The 17,086-nt window shown below is 36.6% G+C and overlaps 1 protein-coding gene across 1 annotated transcript in view; it reads left to right on the forward strand.

Annotated features, from left to right (window-relative positions):
- Positions 1 to 17,086, forward strand: part of LOC106884077 (MAM and LDL-receptor class A domain-containing protein 2) — a 161,947-nt gene that overhangs the window by 119,142 nt on the left and 25,719 nt on the right. Inside the window, exons 28-33 of the mRNA XM_089348673.1 lie at positions 1,211 to 1,342; positions 4,569 to 4,679; positions 5,128 to 5,245; positions 6,064 to 6,171; positions 6,792 to 6,829; positions 14,712 to 14,880. Of these exons, the coding sequence (XP_089204799.1) occupies positions 1,211 to 1,342; positions 4,569 to 4,679; positions 5,128 to 5,245; positions 6,064 to 6,171; positions 6,792 to 6,829; positions 14,712 to 14,880 (676 nt within the window). The remainder of the gene's footprint in view (positions 1 to 1,210; positions 1,343 to 4,568; positions 4,680 to 5,127; positions 5,246 to 6,063; positions 6,172 to 6,791; positions 6,830 to 14,711; positions 14,881 to 17,086) is intronic.

Below are 17,086 nucleotides of genomic sequence, written 5' to 3' on the forward strand. Positions count from 1 at the left end.
TACAGTGTGTTCCTGGTATGTCAAACCTACAATGCATTTCACTTTCCTGTTGAAGTTATTTCACTCTCTTTAAGCTATTTACGTACACTACAACTTTCCATTAAAGTTTCTTTTTAAAACTTTGAAAAGAAATGGTGAAGTAAAACTGTAAGAAATAAGTGTTTGATATTGAAAGGATTGACTGAACACTTCCCACTATGTCTTCATACTACAGAACTTGCACCTAAATAATAATTCTTTCTGGTGAGTATAGTAAATTTTCAATGAAGAAGCTGGTAGAAACCATTTCATTTTATCTAGTCTCCTAATTTCTGAGAAATGTTTGGATATCATGACTTGTAATTAAACTTTAAAACAAAAAGTCAGCAGTGAATTGGTGACAAATACAAAGTGCATTACAGAAGTTTTGAGACAATCTTTTTAGGAGAAGTGCTTATAACTGTCTTAAATTATTGTAATTTTAGTATATCATTATGATACAACAAATAAATTGTCCTGCCAACTATTTTATTCCAGAGGGAAGGAGTCAGTTGTAACAGCACTTTGAACACACTCTACTAAAGACTGCTTGTCACAGCTGACTAGTTTGCAGAATGCAGTCAGGACAAGGAAACAGTTTAGAAGCTTGTTAGGCATTTAAGTAAAAGGATCCTATCTTAAAGAATATTAGAGTTTTATATTTCTTTGAAATTAATAAATGTCTCTCCTGGAAAAATTTCAAACATTCTGGAATGCACTTTTATTTTAGTCTCAACTTTAAAATTCTGTTTGAACTTCTTACACTACAGGTTGATACAATAAATGTATTGGAGCTTAAATCTATCAGTTACATCATCCACTGGATCAAGCAAATATATTTATGTCTTGCTTCCCACATAGCTTCTTGATTTCAATCCCTACCACCTACCACTTTAAGCCTTTTTTAGCCCTTACAGCTTGGGATGATACTATGTTACCAGCTGCCTAACTAGTGATCTATGCTTACATCTTAATGAAAGGGTATGTGACCACAGCTGCATCATTTCTGATGAAGCAAACCTATTTAAATTATAAAATTGAAATTGATTGGTTGTCAGGCAAGTAATTCATTTACTAATTATTCCAACAGGAAAAGATTACATGAAAATTAAACATGCTTAAATGTGCTATTTACTTATTTATAGAATATTTACAATTCATATATTCACTTTTTCTTTTTTACATCTTCAAGCTTGTGAAGACGGTGAGGTTAGATGTCCTCCAGGTCGCAATGAAACCAATTCCACAAATGTATGCATTCGTAAAGAAAGTATGTGTGATGGAGCAATTGACTGTGAAGATGGCACCGATGAAAAGAATTGTGGTAAGAAGATAGACATCTTGCTTTTTATTAGAGTATCAGATGATTTTGTTTTAATAAATTTACTGTCTAGACCAGATATGGTCGCTCGGGCCTATTAAAGAATCCATAAGTAGTTTATTTGATGAGATGTAGAGAACAAACCTCAGGCAGTAATCCAATTTGCAAACCAAAACATTTTAAAACAAAATGACTTTGTCAAATAATAAAATCTTCACTGTAGTAAATAGCAAAACAAAGTCCATCTAAATTTTACATTTTCATTCCCGCCAGGTCTATATCAATACAAAAAATGAATTCTATCAACCCTCTTAAGTAGTTTTAATATTGACTTGAAAATGGAAACTTGAGAAACTCTAAAATTTAAGAAATGTGTAAATTTTCAAATATTCACAAAGAAGAGATGAAATAGGGAATTAAAATGTTGCATATGAAACACAATTGCTTCAATTGAACAACAGGGTCACAAACTGTTGCATGAGAAACAAAAGAATCTTCAACAAGGAATATATATAGCCGGATTAGTATCGTTCATATTGGTCAAAAAAAAAAAAAGGTATTGCTTTACCTTGGAAATAAACACTGAATTTTGGCAACAACTATTGCATGGAAAATAATACATTCAAGTGTAAAATGTATCTGGGTGCCAAACATTGCATGGAAAAGAAAATAGTATCAGTTGAGAAGTTAAAGAACTGGGTGCTAATTATGCATAGGACAGAAAATAGCTTCAATTTAGAATTGAAACAGCTGGTTTCCTAACCGATGTATAAGAGATAAAGTAACTTCTTTTGGGAATCTAAGTAGCAGAGTTACCAAGAAATGTATGGGAACTGAAACAGGTTGTCAATGATATAGTAAATGAAATATCTCCAAATGGGAATTGAAAGACCACTTTGCCAATTTCCTGACTGTGGCATGCAGAAAAATAAAACTGTTGAATTGAAACAACTAGGCAGTAAGCTATTACATGACAAACAAATTGCCTTCAACAGCTAATTGAAACTACTAGATTTTCTCAATATTACATAGGAAACAAATAAACTCAAGTCTTTATTGAAACAATTGGTTTGGCATTTGTTACAAGGCTAACAAAAGAAGTACACTGGATATTGAATCATCTGGCTGCCAGCAACTGCATGGGACAGAAAATACCACTAAATGTGAGGAGAAACAGTTGGCCTTCCAAATATGTAGAAATGAAATAGCTTCAACTTGGAATTAAATGAGCTCAGTAGCCAACAATTACATAACAAATAAAATGGATTCAAAAGGAAACTGAAACAGCTGGGTCATCAATAATTGAATTGGTAACACATTCGATTAACTAAAAGCTGAAACATCAGCTGTATTATCAACTGCTGAGTGAGAAGAAAAACAATTTTGATAGAAAATTGAAGTGGGTAGGCTGCCAACAGCTAATTGGAGGAAAGTAGCTAGCAATAGCTATTAACTTAAATAGCTGGGCTGTCAAGAGTTGCAACATGAAAAACAGAATTACAAACACATTCAAACAGTTGGTAAGCCAACCTTACCTCCACTGTGCCGTATTTCTTCCCTCTCGTGTAAAATGCTGTAAGGCTTTTTACCTCCTTTAAGCATTCTTCTATAGCCTCTACTGTGGCTATTTTTATTTTTTTCGATGTTGTGGACAGCGTTCTATCCACCACTGTCCACTTCATCATGGTCACTGTTAAATTTTCTGGCAGTGTCAACCTCAAACTGGTTCCATCTTTCTCTATGAGTCTGTTGAACCCCTTAAACTTCCTCTACTCCATCTTTATCTCTGGTACCTGCAACATGTCAGCTGTCAAACTTCTCCCAGTGGCTGAAGCATAGCTGCTGGCTGGAAATGGTTCACACTCCATCCTCTGCTTCTTGCCTACTTCACCCATGAATGGGGAAGAAAACAATTGTTATTTCACAGACAAAAACAGCAACAACTATTCAACAGTTTAACAATGATATTCAACAAATAGTTTCACCCTTACGGGAGACCTTCAACAGGTATATAACATTTTAACTCACAATTTAACTCACAGGGATCGAAAATGATTAAAAAAGCACCGAAAATACCTCGGTGACTGACTACACTGCTTGTAGCTGTCCACTATTTATTTGTATTGGAACAGCCCACTTCTCTCACTTGGGGGTGTCCTCCACAACATTTACTAACTATTTCCTGGGAATATAAACTGTTTTGAATAAAAGCTGAAAGTGTTGCATTGCTTATTGTACATCTTGGAATTGAAACAGCTGGGTTAACAAGTCTTGCATGGCAAAATAAAGTAGCTTTGAATTGGAACTGAAATAGTCAAGTTGACAAGTCCTGCATGGTACTTTAAAACGCTTCAAATAGGAGTGGAAGCAGCTGGATTGCTAACAATAACTAAATAGGAAAGAAAATACTTTGAAATGGAAATAGAGATAACTAGGATGTCAACAACATCTTGAGAATAAAAAAGCTTCAAATAAAAATTGAAACAACTGGTTTGCCAACTATTAACAGTAACTGGTATCTGAATGAGCTTGGTTGTCAATGCTTACATGAAAACCAAATTAACAAAGCTGAGAATTTAAATCTCTCAGTTTCTATCAGGTATTTAAAAAACAAAACATTTTCATTTAGGCTTTGAAGCCTTTGGGTTTCCAACCATTTCATAGGAAACAAAATAGCTTCAACATGGAAGTAAATCAGCCAGATTATTAATTATTATATAGGAGACATAAAAAGCTTTTATTAAGTAATTCAGCCATTTTTCTAATCACTAAATGGGGAACATAGCAAGCCTCAAGTGAGGAGTGAATCAATAGAAACAGAATGGCTTCAACGAAGAAAATGAATCAGTTAAGGTTTTAATTGGATTGATTAAAAAAAAAAAAAGTATTTCTCACATAGCAGGCTGCAAATTTAGTTGGCAGTACAGTCAATTATTTCTTCCATAGTACATGACAGGGATATTTAGTACATCTACAGTGGAGCAAATGAGAAAGCTTCTGTATAGTTACAGAACCTGCTAGAAAACACCTGAAAAAGTGAAGAATGCATTGAACAATATACTTCTAAATGCACTATATCTGAAAACAGACAGGATGTATAACTTAGAGCAGTCATAGGTCTACAAGATAAAGACTGACCCTGAGCTAAACAACAGCAGCAAAGTAGAAAGCTTTCCAGATTACAAAAGATTCCATGGTTGATTTCTTTTTCCCAATTTTCTACTTTCAGCTTCATGTGCAACTGGACATTGGCAATGCAAAAATCTGAAATGCATCAAACAAGGACTTCGCTGTGATGGCAAAAAAGACTGTGACGATGGCTCTGATGAATTCCATTGCTGTACGTAGAAAAAATTCCTTTCTATATGTAAATATAGATATACATGTGTGTGTCCGGTGTTTGTAAAGTATATATGTATGCTTGTGCCTTGTAAAATGCACTACTCACCTCACCTGTGCTTGTGCCACATAAAAAGCATTAAGTCCACTCTGCTGTTTGGGAATACAAATATCTTAACATTAAAATTGTTAACAATTTTGCATTGATATGTTCAGCAAAGTGTGCATAGATGAAAGGCTGTATCCTATTTATACACACACATGTTTGCAGTTTTATACACATACATACACACATACACATGCCAGCACACATATAAGTATAGTAGTGATAAACATTGGTGGTGATCGTAATGGTATGTGCATAAGCTGATATTGGTTATAGATGAATTAAATTAAAATTAAATTTTGTTTTCTGTCTTGTATTGTATTTTTTCTGTTTGTTTTTCTAGTTACATACATAAACAACACAATTCTAGTGTATCACAATGGTTCATATAAAAATGTTTGTGAAAACAACTTGAACAGTGAAAAAATTGCAAATCATTTGTGTTCCACAGTTGGAAGAAGGTAAGAAAACTGAATAATGTATTTTTGCTGCCCACTTCTTTGAAAGTGACAGTATATTATTTTATATAATTAAAAAGACTACCATGTGATTGATAATGCACTATAATAATATAGGAGGAGGAGGAGGAGGAGGAGGATAAAATGTCTTGTCCAGAAATAAAACAAAATGTTAGTAGTGAATATCAACTTAGAGAATATACCGCTATGCTTTTGTGGTGCAGAATATAGCATAATTTTCCTGAATGTATAAACTAAGTCATTTCACTTGCCAAAGTATACAATATCGAAATTGAGTATCTAAATATATCTTATATCCTTCCAATATGTTAACATAGGGGTTTTCAAACTTCTTGACTTGCAGACTCCTTTATATTTCAGGCTTTACCTTAGGGACCCCTTTATAAACGCTTATGAAATTTATACATAAATATTTGCTTAAAATAACATATATTTTTACATTTATTTATTTAACAGTATTTAGCAAATAGGTTTATTGTCAATTATACACACAGGATTTTTTTAATACATACTTAGTGAGAAGGATGTGCTTGCTTGGCTCTGCACGGACCCCCTGTCTTGTCCTTGCAGACCCCCTGTGGTCCGTGGACCACAGTTTGAAAAACCCTGTGTTAATATACCATTCCAATATGTTAACTTTTTATATTTTTGCTTCAATCTGTCTGTGTTGCCCTCTTTGTTTCTTTTATCTCTTTATCTTTCTGTATCAATTCATCTATATTCTTTTTCTATCTGTGACTCTTTCTTTCTCTATTTATGTCTCTATTGATTTTTCTACATTCCTTTTTATTTTTTCATAGTAATGGAACATTTGGTAATTCAATTGACGGATATGGTGTACAATTCACACAAAACCCTTCAGACAGCAAAATGGGACTGATTCCAGGATTCAAAGCAAATTCCTTTGAGTAAATATTTATTTCTGTTATTCAACATTTATGCCATGTTACAGTATGTTATATGCCATGGTGCCATCCTGTTACAGTAACCAAATGGAATAGCAACAACTAGAAATGGAGCCCTAGTTTATTACCTTGGCTCACTGAAAGTTTATGCTTTACTCAATGGAGTATTTATGTTTTGGTGATGGATTAAATTTGACTCTACTGATTCCAGTGATTACTTCTGTTGATCCCAGATGAGTGAACCAAGATTTTAATGCAGATTGAAGAAGGACATTAGTGATTATCACAAAGTATTTTGCCATTGTCCAATAAATTGAAAGCAGCGTCAAGTTATTAACACTGCTACCACAGGCAAAATCCAAATAAATACTTTCAGGCTGATGTGATGCTCATCAGTTTTACAACACACCCACTGATTACAATGCTGAACAGTTCTTCTATGTATTAACTGCTTTAACTTAGATGGTCTATATCATTTACAAAACAATGCCTTGACTATAGACACAATGCATTTCTATAACTTATCTAGCTGCTACTCTCTTATAACATGATTTGGTAACAGTATAAAGATGTGATTTTAACATTAAGAAATATAATAATAAAACTTTTACTCTTCTCTGTAGGAAGTGCAAATACATGGTATTGGAATGCAGTAAAGAAGGTAAGTAACATATTTAATACACCCCACAGCATGGGTCAGACAGTTTCACAGGATCTGGCAAGCCAGCGATTTCAAACATGAAAAAATGTTTATAAAAGTCATGAGTATTGTGTTGTTTTTTTTATTTTTGTAAGTATGTCCACAAGTATTAGACATATGGTAGGCAAAGGTGTGCCCAAGGTTGTTGTGCAAAGATGATAGATAATCTTATGGGTGTCTACCAAGTTGCCAGATGTTGGAACTTTTATGTGTCCATGCCCAAGGAAGCAAAATGTAGATGCCTGGCATCAGGTATTCATAGGTGCAGGAGAGTGATATGATGAGCAAGATAGAGGTTCCAGGCTGGTGATGCAAACTCTACATGTGAACATTTCAGAGCCATATACAGCTTTAAATAGATAGCTGAAGAGTGTCTGACAAAGGTCTTACTGAGTGATGCTAAGACACGTCGCTTTCTTGACAATTTTAGAGATATAGTTTGTCCAATACAAATCATTGTTGACAATGATGTCCAAGTCACATTCATTAGCAGACTTCTTAGGATTGGTGTTGTTGAGGGAGAATGTAAAGCTTGGGTTTTCCCCTCACAGAATGCATGGAGGTTCACTTGTCCACAGCCAGCTTGAGTTGCCAATCAGTAATTCATTGCTACATTGTGTCCAGATCTGATTGCTGGAAAGATCTCTAGCATACAGGATCTGTTCTTTTTTTTATCTCAAGGTACAGTTTGTCATCTGCTTATTTCAACACTATAATATTCTTCAAGTTGGCATCTAAGACATTAATATATGCAACTAAAAATACATGTGTCCAAGAATAGATCCTTGTGGTACTCCAGATGTCATCTCATAGGGTAAAGAATGATGCTTGAGAACTGTGACTGCTTCTTTTCAGCTGATAATGAAGGACTTCAACCAGTTATAAAAATCATCTTACATACCCATTGCAAAGAGTTTTGCCATGAGTTGTTTGTGTGGCACAGAATTGAAGGCTTTAGCAAAGACAAGATAAAGTCCAGCCTATGAGTTAATAAATCGTAATAACATTTGGATTTTGGAAACACAGAGTGACTGTCAGCTTCACTTAATCATAGTTTACATATTTAAATGAAGTTGACAGTCTTTGTGCATTTCTGAATGGTTAACGTATGTCTTCCACACTGCAATCCTTTTAGTCTTCGCGCATGAACTCAGATCAAAATGCTTGCTATGCAAGTACATTTCTGTAATCTGTGTTTTACTTCTATAAAATGCTAAAAGCCCTTTCATTATAGCCTACCATGTAGAGAGCTCCATCACTACTCACCTATTGCCAGTGATAATTCCTATTTTCCAATGTAGTTATTTATTTAAAATATAAAAAATTTCTTTACATGTTGTAGTGCCAAAACTTTAATAATTTTACTATTTAATTTTTTAATTTTTTTTATTAAAACCAATAACTGTGCTTTGTTGGTAGTTTCTGTTGACTAAACAACTCACAAAACAAAATTTGAATGCTTAGGCTTATCACAGCATATATTTTCCTTGATGACAATTACAAAATACAACTGCAAATTATATCATTCAATGGAGGATTTTATAAATTTCTTGGTTTGTGATTTCTAAGCATTGTCCTAAGCAATTTTCTAACATGTAAGCAAAAATAAAGGATTTTGCTAAAGCATGAGACTTCAATGTAGGTGTAGGATAAGGATCTTGAAACAAAAAGGCAGGATTCAATTTCAAATGATAGGAAAGATCAAAATAACTCTGCTATTAGAACTTTGCACTAAACCTGAAAACAAGTTCCAACTGCACAAAATAGTGTTCATCATATAAAAGAAAAGACAGCATCATTATCAAGCAATTTTTCATTTGATATACATATAAGTCTTGTGATGTACGAAAGACAATCTACAAAAGCTAAAATGGATTCAAATCAAACATGAAAATATCAAGTTGTGTGGCCTGTTGAGTATTGAAAGCACTTTATAAGTGGATTTGGAAGACAGAACTGAAAGAAACCCGTCATATATGTGTGTGTCTGTGTGTGTGTGTGTGTGTTTGTGTGTGTGTCTGTGTGTGTGTGTGTGTGTGTGTGTGTGTGTGTGTGTGTGAAACCAAATTATTAGTGGGAGAGGATGTACAAAGAGTGTAATATCCAGAATAAGAATAGGATGGAGGAAATTCAGGGACCTTTTACCTCTGTTGGCAACTAAAGGATTTTTTTTCCAAGTGAAAGGAAGATTTTATGATGCAAGTATATGAGAACAGCAAATCTACATGGTAGTGAGACAGTGGCTTTGAATGCAGAAGACGTGCAAAGGCTACAGAGGAATGACGCTAGTATGATCGGTTGGATGTGTTATGTAAGTATACATGTGTGACAGTGATAGTGCATTGGAGAGAAGTTAGACATACGAGAAATTAGATGCAGTATGCAAAAGGGAAGACTGCGTAGTTTAGTCATGTGGTGCAGATGGATGCAAACATCTCCATAAAGAAGTGCCAAGCTCTCGAAGTGGATGGAACTTATGGAACAGGGAGACTAAGGAAGACATGGTATGAACCACTGAAGGATGACCTCAGGACACTGAACCCTTCAGATGAGATGACAAAGGACTGAGATACCTGGAGTCTTACTGTATTCAAGATGACCTATCCTCCACAGCAAAAGTGTTGGCGCCTCTTCCCCTGATGCTGAGGATTAGCTTGCAAGAGTCCTGTACCAGGGTCACCTAAAAATCACTTGCACCACATAAAAGTGCTTGTGCTAGTTCCATGTTAAAAACACCCATCACTGACTGTAAAGTCTTTGGTGTTAGGAAGAGCATCTAGCCATAAAAACCAAGCCAAATCAGATCAAAACCTAGTGCAACTCCCCTGCTTGCCAGCTCTGATCAAACCTTCCAATCCATGCCAGCATGGAAAATGGACATTAGAGGAAGATGATGAGGAGGAGGAGGATATACAGGGTGCGAATGATCTTATGGTTTGCAATACTAACTTCAGGAAACCTGCCAGTCACCTAGTCACCTACCGTTCTGGCAGACACTCTAGCCAAATTGACTACATCCTCACCAGAAAAAGGGAAAGGTGGCTGCTTATAAATGCCAAAACCTTCCCAGGCGAAGAATGTACCCCACAACATAGACTGGTAGTTAGAGGTTGCCCAGAAGACGCCCAGCATGGAGGAGAAGAATCTGGAAACTTAAAGATCCTGTGAATGGACAGAGATTTAGAGACATATTACTTGAAACCTTTGACAAATTAGAAGGGGATATAGCTTCACACAATGTAGAAGACAACTGGAGGTTTCTACAGGACAACCTGCTGAGGGCCACTGAACAGATCTGTGGATGGTCCAAAGTCCCCTCTCAACCCAAAATAACGTGGTGGTGGAACAATGTTGTTGACAGAGCTATTAGAGAAAAGAAACAAGCTTGGAAGGACTGGAAGAACGGTGGTTGCAGGGAATTGTATCAGACTGCCAGAAGGGAAGCTAGGAGGGGAAGCTAAGAGGAGAAGCAGATCAGAAAAAACTTGCCAATGTTCTGCGCCATGAGGACCAAAGACTTGAGGTATTTCATGTTGCAAGACAGTGTGTGAGAGAGGATCACGATGTCGTAGGAGAGAAATGTGTCCACATGGATGATGATACATTTGCACTAAACTAGGCTGCAAAGAGAGAGGTTTGGAGATGCCAATAGGAAAGGTTGCTCAATAAAGAGAATGAATGAGAGAAAGAGGGTTTGCCCAATGTTGACCCAACAGAGGGACCAGCTATCCGAATTGAGAGAACCTTGGTAGATAAAGCAATTAAGAGTATGAAGTCAGGGAAAGCCCTGGCCCATCAGGAATCACTGCAGAGATATTCAAAATATCTGGCAATGTCAGCTATAGCCTAGTCACCCATATAGTTAACCAGGTGATACACGAAGGAGTCATACCCAATGACTGGTGTAGCAGCACCATAGTCAACTGCTACAAAGGTAAAGGTGACGCTTTAGATACAAATAATCACAGAGGTATCAAGTTGCTGAATCAGGTAATGAAGGTCACGGAGAGGGTCATAGTCCAACAAATTAGGGAAAGAGTAAGCCACTATGCTCCGATTAATGTGTAATGTCAGTGTGCATACCTGACAGAGTGTAAGTATCTTGAGAGAAAATTTGAACCTAAGAAGCATCAGTTGTGGTGTGCAAGAGAGACGACCACGCTGGTATTGTCATGTGGTGAGAATGGATGAGGATAGCTGTGTGAAAAAGTGCCACACCCTAGCAGTTGAGGGAACCTGTGGAAGAGGTAGGCCCAGGAAGACCTGGGATGAGGTGGTGAGGCAAGACCTTCGAACATTAGACCTCACCGAGGCAATGACTAGTGATCAGGACCTTTGGAAATTTGCTGTGCGTGAGAAGACGTGGCAAGCCATGTGAGACCATAACCCATGGTCTTTGCCAGGGCTGTAGCCAGCCCACTTATGCATATCTTTCCTTCATTGGACACTAAACTATGCTTGTGAAGACCTGTTGAGGCAAGTGAAATCGAAATCGAACCAAATTCGATGACTTGTACCCATGCCAACATTTCCTTCAGTGGACACTAAATTCTGCTTGCAAAGACCTGTTGGGGCACGTGAAATTGAAACCAAAATTGAACCAAATTCGATGACTGGCACCCGTTCCAGTGGAGCACTGACAGCACCGTCTGAGTGTGATCAATGCCAGAGCAGCTGACTGGCTTCTGTGCCGGTGGCACATAACTAGCACCATCTGAGCATGATCGTTACCAACATCGCCTTACTGGCACTTGTACTGGTTGCACATGAAAAAACATTCGAGCAAGGTCATTGCCAGTGACGCTGGACTGACCCCTGTACAGGTGGCACATAAAAAAACACCATTTGAGCGTGGCCGTTGCCAGTACTGCCTGATTGGCCCTCGTGCCGGTGGCACATAAAAGCACCCACTACACTCTCTGAGTGGTTGGCGTTAGGAAGGGCATCCAGCTGTAGAAACTCTGCCAAATCAGATTGGAGCCTGGTGTAGCCATCTGGTTCGCTAGTCCTCAGTCAAATCGTCCAACCCATGCAAGCATGGAAAGCGGATGTTAAACGATAATGATGATGATGATGATGATGATGATCACTGACATCTCATTTTAACAGATATATTTACCAAAGTTACATAAACATATCTTGAAATACCAAAGAGTAAATTTATTCAATAAAATCGCCATTGACTTCAACCACAGCCTTCAGATGACTTCAGAATCTCCTGCAACTCTTCTGGACAGTCTCCTTGTTTAAGTTGGTGAATGCTGCCATAATCCTTGCCTTCAGTTCATCTTTGGTTTTACAAGGAAATTTGTTGGTCTCTTGCTCAACTGCACCCACACATAATAATCAAAGAGTTGCAGTCTGAGGAGTTAGGTGGCCAGATTAACATCTGGGGCGGGGTGGGTGAGGATGTTGAAGAAATTGTCTGATAGCCATGACTAGGTTCTCCAGCTTGTGTAGCATGGTGCAGAGTCCTGTTGCCAGCCGTAGGGTCTTCCTGCAGCCACCCTCTTGACCCAGGGCAGCACCTCTTCCTCCAGTCATTTGATGTAGGCCTTCATGTTGAGTCTGAGGCTGTGTGGGAAGATGAATGGAGGCACAATGTTGCCATCACTAGTGATCACTCCAAAGACCATGATGTTGACTGGATGTTTGATTTTTATCACTCTTGGTACTTGTTTTGAGGAGACAGCAAATACTCAGATTGACACCCAAACACTCTGAAATGTTCGTATTAGAGCTTCCAGTGTAAATGCTAAGCATAACAGAATGTCATTTCCAAATTTCTGGCAGAGTGAATTGCATCATGGAGCTGTTTTTCTCCTAGACAGTGCCCAACTGATCCTACTATATTGTGTAGTCAACAAAATCAAAAACAAACAATGTACATGCATAAAATTAATGATATAAAATGGTAACAATTTACCCATCTGACCCTGTGTGTGTGTGTGTGTGTGTGTTTGTGTGTGTGGGGGGTCTGTATTTGTCACCCACCACTACTTGACAACTAGTGCTGGTGTCCTTATGTACCCATAACTTAGTGGATTGGCATCAGAGACTGATAGAAGGAGAACCATGCTTAAATAACTATGTACTGGGGATGATTAGTTTGACTAAAGTTCTTCAGGGTAGTGCCCCAACATTGCCACAGTCTGATGACTGAAACAAACAAAAGAAAACAAAGAAAAAGATTCTAACCTTCAAATATTAATATAAATCTGACGGTTGAACAATTTATTATTATGTAAGTATAAAGAAGTTAAAACACAATGAGAGCAGAAAGACAAAAACAATAAATGGATGAGGGACAGAGAAAGAAGAAACCAGTAGAGAGACACCAAAACAAAAAATAGAAATAAAATAAGGCAAAGAAAAAGAGGAAAAGAAGGAAAGGATGAAGAGATTGTAAGATGCCATTTCTATTGTATCATGAAGTAAATGATACAATAGTTTTGTTTAGAGTAGTGTTTCCCAACCTATCTTCCCTCAGGCCCCACTGTAACTTTCCAGAAAAATGTATGTCCCACCAGTGTTTGGGAAAGAAATGTTTAGGTGTAGTAAGTTTGTTGGGAAAAAAACGATTTTCACAATACCATGCCCCACAAAAAGAAAAAAAATCATGATCCCACACTCCTCCACAATTTTCCCAGGCCCCACCAGTGGAGTCTATATCCCACATTGGGAATCACTGGTCTAGAGAGTATATGTTTATTATAGAGGGTATATGAAAGTAAAAAGGCAAAAAAGTGTGTCTAAGACAGTGCAGAGTTAAAATTCATTGAAAGCAAGAGAATAGAAAGCAGTAAAATTGGGAGAGGCAGAAATCATTTTTGTGAGGAAACAATGTGAAATGTTGGTGAGATATTACAAGAGGTGTTCATTAAAGATTTCCCCTGACCCACTCCCCCAGGACTGGAGTAAACAAAAATTGGTATAATTATTAGTCCTTCTCTACATAGCCACGAGCAATGGTGACACACTTCTCTCATTGTTTTATGCAGCTGTGAAGAACTTGTTTGTAGAAGTCAGTAGGTTGAGTCTGGAGCCAAGACTTTACCTCAGAAATAAGTTCATCATCTGAAAAGTGCTTCTCCTTCAAAAAAGACTTTATGGTTGGAAAGAGGTGGAAGTAAAAAATAGTGCAAGGCCGGGAGTGTAAGGGGGATGAGGAAGGATTTCATAGCTGCAGAAGTGTGCTTTCATCTGGGCAACATGCACATTATGAACTGGGGCATTGTCTTTCTTGGAGGAAGCAGACTACTTTAAGTGTAGACAATAAGTTGTAGAACAATGACCAGTGCAGTACCTCAGAAGAAACAGAATACAGTGGATCAGTGATAATTAGCAGCTCATCAATAAGTGGATTGTTTTTAGTTGATAGTAGAATGTAGTCTGAAAAGTATATTATATGATATAGAGATTGATTTATTACAGTTGAATAGATAAGATGTTTGGCCAAGCATATAAAATTTGTAATTAGATTTAAACTACACCCTTGTCAAAGTTACTCAGGAAACAAATACTAGTTCAGTTTAATGTTAAGAACCTTGATGTAAGACATGGAATCTAACTTGAATTTTCATTCTAATTGCTCCAACAATTCATGCTATTTTCCAGTATTTTATAATTTTACAGTCTACATGAAATAGAAAAGTTGTTGATAAAACTTGTTTATGAAAAAACTTTAGTTGTGCTCTATTAGTAAAACTACCATTCTTTATGGAAGCATTTGTTTTCAATTGATAGTCTTTGTTTTGTTATTGTTAATCAAAAGTTTTTTCTGGTTTTAAGTTATTGTCTTGATTTTGATCTTTGTTTTTATTATATTTTTGCGTGTTTTCAGTTTGTGGTACTCGAAAACGAGATTTATTTGAACCCAACGTTCAGAATGGACAAGATGCTTTAGATGGTGAATATCCATGGGTTGTGGTGTTACTCAGAGGATCCAGTTTTGTTTGCACTGCCTCATTGATCAACAAAAGATATGTGCTTACTGCAGCTCACTGTGTAGAGTAAGTACTTTCAGTATATTAATTTCATATGTATATGTAAGCAATATAGGTATTTTTGTATTCTGATCAAATTGCTTTATTCCCATATCAACACTTTCTATCTATTTAATGCTTTAGCATTTAAACCGGCCATATCCAGCCAAAATATTCTACCTATTTTGTGTTCAAACTGGACAGATCCAGGCTCTCTCACCTTCCCTATAATGGCATTGTAAAAATAAACACTCACATCATCAAAATCTCAATGCTACAAGATAAAGTATGATTAATTCAAAACAATGTGCTAAATAAGCATTACAGTTGACAGATTAATCTGAATGCTAAATGGTTAGTTAAAAGTTGAGCTAGTCATGGTTTGTTCAGCTGGCCGCTACATCACATTTGCCGTGTGCTCTTCATATATTGGCTGAATGAAAGTTTTTTTTATTATATTTTATACAAAAGCTGAAGGCCATGTTGCATAAAGAAAATTTATAAACTTAAATTTTTAACATTACAGTGTTCCTTTCTCCTACCTCTCATCACTATCGCATTCCTCTCTGTAAAACACTCTTCTCTGTCTTATCCTCTCACATTGTCTCTGCCTGCAACTAACCATTCCACAGTATAACATACATACATACCCTAGCATATCAATATTATACATACTGTAAGCTGGCAGAATCATTAGCATGCAGGGCAAAATGCTTAGCAGCGTTTCTTCCATCTTTATGTTCTCAGTTCAAATTCTGCTGAGGTTGACTTTGCCTTTCATCCTTTCAGGGCCGATAAAATAAGTACCAGTTGAGTCTTGGTACTTATTTTCTACCCTGAAATTGCTGGCCTTGTGCCAAGATTTGAAATTAATATTATACATATTGAAATGATCCATTATAATGTAATGGTCCCACATGAGAAGCAAATTCATGAAAGTCTTGATACCAGACTCTGATTGACTTGGAATTTTAACATAAAATAGTTCTTAATGTAAGTCTAGAATGTTTAATCTTCAACACTCTTTGTAAAACAGCATAACACTCAGTATGAAATGAAATGTGCATACTCCAAAATGAGATAGCACATGAATCAGCAATCCTGAGATTATAAGGAAAATTGAAAATATAGCACTCCTCTTTCAGATCAAAATTTTGTTTCAGAATACTAGTCAATTAGTCAACTGTGATTATGATTCAAGATCTTAATAACATCAAAATCTAGTATGTTTTTAAATGTTTGACATTACATTATTTCAGATAAAAGATATAGAGACTGGGGCTGATGTGATTTCATTAAAAGTTGAACCAAAATACATTTTAGTTGGTCTATCATCACAAAGGGTTTCTAAAAATTCACAAACTAAATCATTTGAGTAAAGCTAAGATTAAAAGTACAGCTTTAAGAAGAGGCAGACAGACAGGTGAGGATTATATTTACCAGAGGGAAGATGGTAGTGGTGAGAGTAGAGGAAAAGAACTGCTATAGACAGGTAATTGCTCACACACACATGTAAGTACTTTAACAGTTATATTAGTAATTGTTAAAGTAGTAGTAACATCATCAGAAAGGATATTTGTTAATGAAGATGGAAATAATCAAAAGTGTAGCATTTTATTACTAAACTGCCGTTTTATTCTATCATCACTTACTTAGTGCATGTGCTCTAGTGCAATTCGTTGTTGTCTGCTTAATCAAACCTTTTATATTCATTTGTTATTATTCTGCTCCTGTCTAGCTATGTAACATTAATTATGGAACAAAATCAAAAGCATAAATTTTACGATATTCATATGAGAAATTTATTCCACTGAAGTCGACTTTGCCTTTCATCTTTTCAGGGTCAATAAATTAAGTACCAGTTGCATACTGGGGTCGATCCAATTGACTGGCCTCCTCCCCCAAATTTCAGGCCTCTCATCTCGCCTCTATGACTTGGTCACACTGCATGCTAAAATCCCAGAATATTTTGTAATGTTTGTTTTCCATTACTCCCTCTGGCTTGTGTTCATACCATTGTTCAGCTCTCTCGAGGCTTGCTTTACCACACAACAGGCAATGGGCGTATCTGGCCACATTGTATTTTCATTGCGTGAGCTTGCAACACTCATTAACAATATGGCCTATACTTTCTCCCTTCTCAGAGCACATCCTACACTGTGACAAGTCAGTGTTTTTATCAATATGATATTTGGAGTAGTTTGTTCTGAGAGCTTGTTCTTGAGTGCTGCAT

Source organism: Octopus bimaculoides, chromosome 3 (assembly GCF_046866305.1).
Source record: "Octopus bimaculoides isolate indiv1 chromosome 3, ASM4686630v1, whole genome shotgun sequence".
Taxonomy (NCBI): domain Eukaryota; kingdom Metazoa; phylum Mollusca; class Cephalopoda; order Octopoda; family Octopodidae; genus Octopus; species Octopus bimaculoides.